The 12,139-nt window shown below is 38.7% G+C and overlaps 1 protein-coding gene across 1 annotated transcript; it reads left to right on the top strand.

Moving 5' to 3' along the window:
- The first annotated feature begins 1,464 nt into the window (after window positions 1–1,464).
- LOC122448030 (beta-defensin 29-like) lies at window positions 1,465–11,850 on the top strand. The gene is made up of 2 exons (XM_043478904.1): window positions 1,465–1,522; window positions 11,621–11,850. The coding sequence occupies exons 1-2, from the start codon at window positions 1,465–1,467 to the stop codon at window positions 11,848–11,850; spliced, it is 288 nt and encodes a 95-aa protein (XP_043334839.1).
- Window positions 11,851–12,139: the final 289 nt, after the last annotated feature.

The following is a 12,139-nucleotide window of genomic DNA, read 5'->3' as shown; positions in this document are numbered from 1 at the left end:
AGAATCCTAAAGCCCCAAATTCTTCTGAAACTATTCCAGTCAGCAGAAGCAGATGATGGTGGGGTCTTGCTCCCAAATCCTAAAGGCCTATATGAAATCATCTATTTCAAAGGCTCCAAACAGCCTCCCCATCTGCCACTGACACTTACAACACACTGAATCTCCTGGACCACATAGTGCAAGTGACAGAGCAGCTTGCCCAGGAGCCAGGACCTGCTGTGCAGCCTTCTTCTGTTTGGGACCCAACGCAAAGCTAGCAGCTTTTTAGGTCACTTGGTAAATAGGCCACAGAAACATACCAAAATAAGGAACGTTTTGCCTCCAACTTCTATAGAGATCCGCTAAAGCATGTACCTCTTTTGTGGTTATAGGAGCGGCCAGACGCAACAACTTATCCTTCACCTTAGAAGGGATATTTTGACATGCCCCAATTTCCCTAGTCTCCTAGAAATTTCTCTCTTTCATTTTTAGAGAATTTTGCTGAGGACAGTATTCCTGTAGCAGTATGAGCTCTGGGCAGTTCTGTTGGCTAGGTTTATCATTGGCAGAGACTGCAGGAGTCCTCAGTAGTAAAACATTTAGGTGTGGGTGGTTTTTGGTTTTATTTTTTTGGGTGGTGAGGGCTGCTTTCTTCCTTGATGACAAAGGCTTCTGGGGTCCTTCCTCTCTCCTTTTCCTCTGGAGGCAGAGGTTGCTACTGAAAGACTTTTCTTTCTGCTAAACTTTGCTAGACTGGGGGATATGGTGGTGTAAGTAAATTCCTGCACTTTTCTATGCCTATATCCTTTGTTTTTAGTCTCCACTGGGTTATTGTAGCTGCTTCATTGTATTCTGGAGCTCTCCCAGAACTATGTTTTTGTTACGGGATGAATACTACTACTGTGATCTCTTAGTCTGCCATCTTACTGCATTACTCTCTGACTTTTATTTTTTTATCTTTCATATTTCCCTCCTTTTCTTTTCTCTCTCCTTCAACTCCCCCCATCTTCTTTCTTTTCTTTTATCTTGATGGTTTGTATAGTGCTATATATGAAGAAGTGCTGTTGATTAATATGATAAACTCTTTACAGGAACATAAAGAAATACATTTTTTAAAAGTTTTTTTTTAATCCTTATAATTATTTACTTTATTGTTTTGTTGTCTGATTTATTTTCTCCTTCATTCCAGTTTGTCTTACACAAAACACAAATTGGCTCTAATTTTACTTTGTCTCACTGGGAAGGAAGTCCCGCCTTATCATGGGTGCTGGCAAAGCTTCTAGACTCACACAGAGTGTCCAGATAAAACATGTCATACACATTATCTTTCTGCCTCAGTGACTTCAGGCATGTCCCATCCTTCTCAGTTAACTGCCCACAACTTTGGCCTACTTTTAAAACTAATAAAGCAGGACACTTCCTTGCTACAAAAATCTCTATTCTATCTGCTGTGTGTACCTTTTATTCTCTAAGAAAGTATCAGTTATGAAGACTTATTTAATGACCATTGTCATCCTTCTGATCCTGGTTCATAAGACTTCAGGTAACTCAAGCTACTCTCAAAATTTCTGGGGTCCTGCATATGGTTTGTAATTTTGGTGGCCTAGTGTCAGACGGCTTAGGGTGTTAAGTCCAAGTTCATGTAATACCAGAGTCTTACTGGCTTTGCACTGCTATGTTTAACTCAAGGATTTTGTGCTCCTGGGTGGTGTAATGGTGGAGAAAATTGAGCACGGAGTATATTAAGATAGCAGTGTCATTGAGATGAGAGTTTGGGATGTGGGTTAGGTGTGAGGAATTGAGTCCAAGCTGAGAAAGTATAAGATCAATCAAAATGTTACTTTGGAGATTGGAAACTAGATTGTGTTGCACAGAGGATAGGACCTTTTGGTTGGAGTGATGGTAGAAAAATAAATAATGATTATTTGGAAGTGAGGGATTGTATCTGATGCAGTGCACATGAACTTGGGCAAACTCCGGGAGATGGTGAGGGACAGGGAGGCCTGGTGTGCTGCAGTCCATGGGGTCACAAAGAGTTGGACATGACTGGGTGACTGAACAAGAACAAGTAAGCTGGGCTGATGGTTTGAGATAGGTTGGGTTGGAAATTATATTTGTGATTTAACGGATCTTTCAGTGAAGTTGGGTAAAGCTGGGAATAAATGGCATTTCTATGTGGGTCAATTGTTGAGTCGAAGCTAGATATTGGTGTTGATAGACTTATTAAGTGTTGCGTTTGTTGCGTTGATTAGTGTTGTGTTTGTCTTGAGATTGGGGTTAAGGATAAAGATAGAGCTGGGGTTTGGAGTTAGGTTTTTTTTAACCAGTGTTTGTTTCAAGGGGGGTAAATGTAAGGTTTATATGGATAGAGTTTGCATTAGTCTGGGGTATGGGCTGGGTGGATTTGATGGAGACCCCATGAGTTGATCACAGCTTGGCTGTTATTAAAATATCAGTCATTGAGCTCTGGATTAAATGTATTCAATGTTACTTTACCCTTCTTCAAAATCTTCCTTGACTGAGAGTCTCATTAACCATAAATAGACTTCCAGGTAGAAGGCAGTGCAAGTATATAAAACCAGGAATCTCTGATGTTTCCAGATTCCTTCAAGCCTCAACATGTCAAGTAACTCTTCCCTTCACACACACACACACACACACACACCCCAGTTTACAACAAAAACATAGGAGAAGCTTTAACTATTCCAAGACTGTTGGAATAGTTAGACAACCAAGATTGTTACCTATTTCTTGGGCTTGAGCTCAGAATGACTATGTTTAGACTTTTCCTTCCCCTCTTGCTACATCTCCTACTCCAACATTTCTTCTTTACCACCACTTTCTTTTTTCTCTCCACCCTCCTACTCCCTATTCCTTGATATATTTTACCTTTTTCCTCGAGGTATACTTGTTCCCATGCTTAGTGCATTGGAATAGTAGTGGCCATTGCAAGTGGGTTTACAAATAAAAGGAAGGCAGAGCTTTATTCATCAAGAATTATAAAGAATTATTTCCTTAATGATTAATATGAAAATGAAAATCATCCAGTCAAGTCAGACTCTTTGCAACCCCATGGACCCATTGGATTCTCTAGGCCAGAATACTGGAGTGGGTAGCCTTTCCCTTCTCCAGGGGATCTTCCCAACCCAGGAATTGAACCTGGGTCTCCTGCATTGCAGGCAGATTCTTTACCAACTGAGCTATCAGGGAAGCCCAATGATTAATATATCCATCTGGAATAATTCATCTCTAGGAACTGTTTTAAACAATCTACTTCAATAAGAAAATTGAAAACTACTTGATCTACTTGAAACCCAAGTGAATGAATGAGTGAGTGAAAGTCATTCTGTGATGCCCAGCTCTGTGTGACCCCATGACCCAGGCTCCTCTGTCCATGGAATTCTTCAGACAAGAATACTAGAGTAGGTTGTCATTTCTCCAGGGGATCTTCCTGATCCAGGGATTGAACCCACACCCCTTTTGTCTCCTGCGTTGGCAGGCAGGTTCTTTACTATTAGCGCTGATGCCCTATAAATGTCAATTAGGTCCAATTTGTCCAATATGTTGTTTAATGCTTGTGTTTCCATATTAATTTCCTATCTTAATGATCCATTGGTGTGAGTGGGGTGAAAACAACACTCAAACACCCAGACTCACATACTTACTATGAGAAAAGAAGAAAAAAAGAAAAATGATAAAAACAGGACTCAAAAAAGAAGAGCTGCATTCTAAACACAGCCCATCCCCATCTCCCTAGCTCTTCCTCCTGGCAATCATAAGTCCATTGTCTGTTGTGAGTCTCCTTCCGTTTTGTAAGTTCATTTGTATTTATTTTTTTAATTCCATGTATAAACAAGGACCTTGACTAGTTTTATTCACATATGAAATAAATTAGGATGTGACTGAACAGTCAGATTGTTTATTACTCTCAGAACAAGTCTTAAAGGTGCTATTATTATCTAAATAGTGGATAATTGTGGTGTGATTTCAATAAGGAAAACTCCTTGTTTCTTGGTTCCATTATTTGTATGTAATAAGTTGGGAGATGACTCGAGGTAATTATTGATATTATAGGGATTACAAAGCACATATACATGAATATATGTGTATCAATCTACTATTGACTTAATTTTGTTATATATATATATATATATGGATATATATATATATATCCATAATTATATATCCATATATATATATGGATATATATATATATATCCATAATTAACAAATATAAATACAACTGAAAAAAGGACCTATTCTATAACACATGGAACTCCAGTCAATGTTAAGTGGCAGCTTGGATGGTTGTGAGGAGAATGGATACATGTATATGTATGGCCAAGTTCCTTCACTGTTCACATGAAATTATCACAACATTGTTAATTGGCTATACCCCAATATAAAATAAAAAGTTCAAAAAAGAAAAAAGAAGAGAGCAATCAAGCCAAAACAAACCCCTAACTGGAAATGAATACTAAAAACTAGACTTGCAAAAATACAAAATCCAAAAACATGGAAAAAATGCAATATAACTAAAGAGTACTGTAAAAAAATAAAATAATTCTATTTAAAGATAAAATGTTTTTTAAAGAAAAAGTGAAGTAAAGAAATAAAAATTAAAGGAATAATAAAGAGAGAACAACATTAGAACAATATGAAAAAGAAAGTATATATATATATATATATATATATATATATAGAGAGAGAGAGAGAGAGAGAGAGAGAGAGTGGTAGTGAGAATATCTTCCTAAGTCCTCCCTTGAAGTCTCCACACAGTGAGCACCAGCCAGTCTGCCTACTCAGGAAGCCCTCCAATATTTCTAGGAAGGTCTCTGAGCCTGCTGTGAACACTGTGGAGTCAGCTCCTACTCAGATCTGGCCTCGCTCCAGCTTGTTCTTACTTCCAGTGCCCACAATTGCCCTTAAAGTCCACGATCTTAAGCTGATGAAGTGTTAGTTGCTCAGTCGTGTCTGATCTTTTGCAGTCCCATGGACTGTAGCCTACCAGGCGCCTCTGTCCATGGATTCTCCAGGCAAGAATACTAGAGTGGGTTGCCATGCCCTTCTCCAAGGTACCTTCCTGACCCAGGGATCGAACCCAGGTCTCCCGCATGGCAGGCAGATTCTTTACCATCTGACCCACCTGGGAAGCCCTTTTTTAAAGCTAATGGTAGGTGGGGGATTTAATCCACTATACCTGCTGCTACAGGAGTGAATGCCCTTCCTCTTCTTCAGTCACACAACCCCTGGTGCTCTGCTTTGGTTCTGGTCCTGTTTCTGCTTGTAGGCCGCCCTCTGGTGTCTGTTCCCTGCCCAGACAAGAGGGCTCACTCATTTGGGCTGGGGAGAGGGAGGGATACGACTGCCACATGGGGATGTACCAGGGAGTGCCTGAAGAGGCAGAGTCCTGCAGAAATTTGCTACAGCCTGAGGCAGGTCACGCACTCTCCCAGAAGTATTGGCTTTGGGTCGTGGGTCCCTAGGAAGAGCCAAGCTGCATAGGCTCCTGGAAAGGTGTGGGCAGTAACATGTGCCTTCTCATGGCTTGGTGGCAACTGCTACCTGTGGGTCAGGACCACAGTGGCAGCCTTTCATTTGCTGCCTCAGGCACTCTACCTGGGTTTGGCAGTGGCCTGTCTGCTTGCATTTCCCTCTCCGGGAATGGAAACTGTAGTTGTGTCTATTTACACTTCTGGCACTCCTGCTACTTTGGCATTGGCTTTGAACAGGAGTGTCTACTTCTGGTGTTGGCAGTTCATAGCCATTGTTCATCCCACCTCTGGCATTCACAAAGGCAGCTTCTGGCAATTTGTGAGTGCAGGGAGCAGGAAGGTCCCCGCAGCAGTCATCTCTTGCTTCTCTGGGAGGCCCATGCTTTTCCCTGGACTCCTTCCGCTGTGTCATATTAGCCCCCTCAGAGTATCTTCGTGACAGTCAACCCTGGTCCTCTCCCTGGGATCTGACCCCTGAAGCCCGAGCCTCAGCACCCAGCCCCCACTCACCATGGTGAACATGTAAGCTGCTTCCTGGCTGGGAAGTGCTGTTTGGCAGCTATCTCTGTGGTGAATTCTTTCTGTTTTGCCTTCTAAGCCCCTGTCGCAGTGTTCTCCTTTGAGGTTTTGAAGGGTTCTCCCCCATTCCCACTCATAAGGGAGTTTCTGAGTGTGTGGATACTTTTCCTCCTTCACAACTACCTCCCTGGGGCACAAGTCCCCATTTTGAAATCATTTGTCTCTTTTTTTCCATCTCTATCTTTTGGTCTACTTCATTCTGAGGAATTGGCTTGGCCTTTTTGGAAGTCTGGGGAAATTATGGACAATGTGAAAGGCAGAAAAAGACAAAATAATAGCAAAAGAAAAGCCAACAAAGATGAAGCAGGTCATACAGGTCAATAGCAGAAAAACAAGCAACCCAATCAAAAAGCAGACAGAAACGGACACTAAATAATGATCAAAGGATCACTCCAGAAAGAAGATATAACAATTATAAATATATATGCACCCATCATAGGAGCACCACAATATGTAAGGCAAATGCTAACAAGTATGAAAGGGGAAATTAACAATAACACAATAATAGTGGGAGACTTTAATACCCCACTCACACCTATGGATAGATCAACTAAACAGAAAATTAGCAAGGAAACACAAACTTTAAATGATAAAATGGACTGGTTAGACCTAATTGATATCTATAGGACATTTCACCCCAAAACAATGAATTTCACCTTTTTCTCAAGGGCACATGGAACCTTCTCCAGGATAGATCACATCCTGGGCCATAAATCTAGCCTTGGTAAATTTAAAAAAAAAAATTGAAATCGTTCTAAGCATCTTTTCTGATCACAATGCAGTAAGATTAGATGCCAATTACAGGGAAAAAACTATTAAAAATTCCAACATATGGAGGCTAGAAAACATGCTTCTGAATAACCAACAAATCACAGAATAAATAAAAAAAGAAATCAAAATATGCATAGAAATGAATGAAAATGAAAACACAACAACCCAAAACCTATGGGACACTGTAAAAGCAGTGCTAAGGGGAAGGTTCATAGCAATATAGGCTTACCTCAAGAAACAAGAAAAAAGTCAAATAAATAAGCTAACTCTACACCTAAAGCACCTAAAAAAGGAAGAAATGAAGAACTCCAGGGCTAGTAGAAGGAAAGAAATTATAAAAATTGGGGCAGAAATAAATGTAAAAAAAACAAAAGAGACCATAGCAAAAATCAACAAAGCTAAAAGCTGGTTCTTTGAGAAGATATAAAATTGACAAACCATTAGCCACTCATCAAGAAACAAAGAGAGAAGAATCAAATCAACAAAATTAGAAATGAAAATGGAGAAATCACAACAGACAACACAGAAATACAAAGAATCATAAGAGACTACTATCAGCAATTATATGCCAATAAAATGGACAATTTGGAAGAAATGGACAAATTCTTAGAAAAGCATAACTTTCCAAAACTGAACCAGGAAGAAATAGAAAATCTTAACAGACCCATCACAAACACAGAAATCAAAACTGTAATCAGAAATCTTCCACCAAACAAAAGCCCAGGACCAGATGGCTTCACAGCTGAATTCTACCAAAAATTTAGAGAAAAGCTAACACCTATCCTCCTCAAACTCTTCCAGAAAATTGCAGAGGAAGGTAAGCTCCCAAACTCATTCTATGAGGCCACCATCACCCTAATACCAAAACCAGACAAAGATGGCACAAAAAAAGAAAACTACAGGCCAATATCACTGATGAACATAGATGCGAAAATTCTTAACAAAATCCTAGCAAACAGAATTCAACAACATATAAAAAAGATCATACATCATGACCAAGTGGGCTTTATCCCAGGGATGCAAGTATTCTTTAATATTTGCAAATCAATCAATGTAATACACTACATTAACAAATTTAAAGATAAAAAGCACATGATTATCTCAATAGATGCAGAGAAAGCCTTTGACAATTTTCAACATCCATTTATGATAAAAACCCTCCAGAAAGCAGGAATAGAAGAAACATACCTCAACATAATAAAAGCTATATATGACAAACCCACAGCAAGCATTATCCTCAGTGGTGAAAAATTGAAAGAATTTCCCCTAAAGTCAGGAAAAAGACAAGGGTGCCCACTCTCACCACTACTATTCAACATAGTTTTGGAAGTTTTAACCACAGTAATAAGAGAAGAGAAAGGAGTAAAAGGAATCCAGATTGGAAAAGAAGAAGTAAAACTCACTGTTTGCAGATGACATGATCCTCTACATAGAAAACCCTAAAGACTCCACCAGAAAATTAATCAATGAATTAATAGAGCTAATCAATGAGTCTAGTAAAGTTGCAGGATATAAAATTAACACACAGAAGTCCCTTGCATTCCTATACACTAACAATGAGAAAACAGAAAGAGAAATTAAGGAAACAATACCATTCACTATTGCAATGAAAAGAATAAAATACTTAGGAGTATATCTACCTAAAGAAATGAAAGACCTATATATAGAAAACTATAAAACACTGATGAAAGAAGTCAAAGAGACACAAATAGATGGAGAAATAGACCATGTTCATGGATTGGAAGAATCAATATAGTGAAAATGAGTATACTACCCAAAGCAATCTATAGATTCAATGCAATACCTATCAAGCTACCAACGGTATTTTTCACAGAATTAGAACAGCTAATTTCCACAATTTGTATGCAAATATAAAAAATCTCAAAAAGCCAAAGCAATCTTGAGAAAGAAGAATGGACCTGGAGGAACCAACCTGCCTGACTTCAGGCTATACTACAAAGTTGCAGTCATCAAGACAGTATGGTACTGGCACAAAGACAGAAATATAGATCAATGGAACAAAATAGAAAGCCCAGAGATAAATCCACACACCTATGGACACCTTATCTTTGACAAAAGAGGCAAGAATATACATTGGGAAAAAGGCAATCTCTTTAACAAGTGGTGCTGGGAAAACTGGTCTACCACTTGTAAAAGAATGAAACTAGAACACTTTCTAACACCATACATAAAAATAAATTCAAAATGGATTAAAGATATAAATGTAAGACCAGAAACCATAAAACTCCTAGAGGAAAACATAAACACTCTCTGACATAAATCACAGCAGGATCCTCTATGACCCACCTCCCAGAGTAATGGAAATAAAAGCAAAAATAAACAAATGGGACCTAATTAAACTTAAAAGCTTCTGCACAACAAAGGAAACTATAAGCAAGGTGAAAAGACAACCTTCAGAATGGGAGAAAATAATAGCAAACAAAGCAACTGACAAAGAATTAATCTCAAAAATATACAAGCAACTCCTGCAGCTCAATTCCAGAAAAATAAGCGACCCAACCAAAAAATGGGCCAAAGATCTAAACAGACATTTCTCCTAAGAAGACATACAGATGGCTAACAAACACATGAAAAGATGCTCAACATCACTCATTATCAGAGAAATGCAAATCAAAACCTCAATGAGGTACCATCTCACACCAGTCAGGATGGCTGCTATTCAAAAGTCTACAAACAATAAATGCTGGAGAGGGTGTGGCAAAAAGGGATCCTTCTTACACGTGGGAATGTGTAACTAGTACAGCCACTATGGAAAAGGGTGTGGAGATTCCTTAAAAAACTGGAAATAGAACTGCCATATGACCCAGCAACCCCACTTCTGGGCATACACACCAAGGAAACCAGAATTGAAAGAGACACGTGTACCCCAATGTTCATCGCAGCACTGTTTATAATAGGCAGGGCACGGAATCAACCTAGATGTCCATTGGCAGATGAATGGATAAGAAAGCTGTGGTACACATACACAATGGAATATTACTCAGCCATTAAAAAGAATACATTTGAATCCATTCTAATGAGGTGGATGAAACTGGACCTATTATACAGAGTAAAGTAAGTCAGAACGAAAAACATCAATACAGTATACTAACGCATATATATGGAATTTAGAAAGATGGTAACGATGACCCTATATGCGAGACAGCAAAAGAGGCACAGAAGTATAGAACAGTCTTTTGGACTCTGTGGGAGAAGGCGAGGATGGGACGATTTGAGAGAATAGCATTGAAACATGTATATTATCATATGTGAAACAGATCGCCAGTCCAGGTTCAATGCATGAGACAAGGTGCTCAGGCCTGGTGCACTGGGATGACCCTGAGGGATGGGATGGGGAGGGAGGTGGGAGGAGGGTTCAGGATGGGGAACACATGTACACCCATGGCTGTTTCATGTCAATGTATGGCAAAACCCACTACAATATTGTAAAGTAATTAACCTCCAATTAAAATAAATAAATTTTTAAAAAAGAAGAAAGAAAAAGCAGACAGAAGACCTAAACATACATTTATCCAAAAAAGACATACAGATGGTTAGCTAACAGACACATGAAAAGATGTTCAATATCTCTACTTATTATAGAAATGAAAATCAAAACTACAATGAAATATCACCTCACACCTCTCAGAATGTCCATTATAAAAAGCCTACAAACAATAAATGCTGGAGAGGGTGTGGATAAAAGGGAACACTCTTGCCCTGTTGGTGGGAATGTAAATTGATATAGCCACTATGGAGAACTAAAGGAGATGCCTTTAAAAATTAGGAATAAAAATATCATAAGACTGAACAACCCACTACTGGGCATATAACCTGAGGTAAACATAATCAAAAAAGACACATGGACTCCAATGTATGTTGTACCACTATTTACAATAGCCAGGACATGGAAGCCTAGATGTCCACTGACAGATGAATGGATAAGGAAGCTATGGTACATATATACAATAGAATATTACTCAGACATAAAAAAGGATGCCTTGAGTCAGTTCTAATGAGGTGGATGAAACTAGAGCCTATTATACAGAGTGAAGTAAGTGAGAAAGAGAAAAATGAATATTGTATATTAATGCATATACACAGAATCTAGAGAAATGGTACTGGTAACATATTTGCAGACCAGCAAAGGAGATGCAGACATAAAAACAGACTCGGGGGCACAGTGGGAGGAGAAGATGGGATGAATTTAGAGAGTATCATTGACGCATATACATTACCAGATGTGAAATAGATAGTCATTGGGAATTTGCTGTATGATGCTCGGAACTCAAATCTGATGTTCTGTGACAACCTAGAGAGATGGGATGGTGTGGGAGGTGGGAGGGAGGTTCAAGAGGGAGGGGACTCATGTATACCTAAGGCTGATTCATGTTGATGTATAGCAGAAACTGAAACAATATTGTAAAGCAATTATCCTCCAATTAAAAAAATAAAGTAATAAAATAAAATTGCAAGAAAAAATAACAATAGGAACAACAACAAAGCCTAAAGTTTGTTTCCCTTTTAGTAAGTGCCAGACAGTGTTTTAAGCATTTTAAAATATTAACTCATTCAATAATCACAACAACTTCAAGAAGTAGCTTACTATTATTGACATTGTAAAGCTGAGAGCAATAGACAGAGAGATAAAGTTACTTATTCAAAAACCAAGATGTAGCAAATAACAGAGCCTGGATCTGAATCCAGATGATGTTTATTATAGCTCCTATGTCCTTAACATTTTATGTCTTGTTATCATGGTTGTATAGCGATTAACAACGTCATATCTTTCTCAGGAAGCATGAAGAATTTACCGAGAAGACAGACGATGGAGAAAGAAAAGAAATGTGAGAATAACCAAGGATTCTGCAGAAAGAAGTGCCAAGACCAAGAAGTTGAACTGCGCTACTGTTTAAGTGGCAAAATGTGCTGTATAAGTACATATTCAACCTTAATTACTTATCTAGAAAAGGAAACTATTCACACAAGACATTTAGGTACCACCTTAAGTGAACATGTTTACTGAAGATTATCAACTTTGCCCCTTTTGAAAAGCTTCCTGTCAAAATGTCAAGTTTTTTTCATTATAAAATTTCATCCCAGCCTTCTCTGTCTGTCTTTTATCCTATGAAGATGATTCGAGGAGGAAAGTTGGGTTGGAACCATAGAATTTGGTGAAATGCTCCAGTCAAAAAAAGCAAAGAAAATGTGATAGTTCAGTAGATGTAGAGTACAGAGGATGGGAGATTATATCTTGCTTGCTTACCACAGAGTGTGAAAAAGGCATGAGCAAGCACATCACAAAATCGGGTATC

Source organism: Cervus canadensis, chromosome 10, assembly GCF_019320065.1.
Source record: "Cervus canadensis isolate Bull #8, Minnesota chromosome 10, ASM1932006v1, whole genome shotgun sequence".
Lineage (NCBI taxonomy): Eukaryota > Metazoa > Chordata > Mammalia > Artiodactyla > Cervidae > Cervus > Cervus canadensis.
This window is presented reverse-complemented; position numbering and strand designations above follow the sequence as displayed.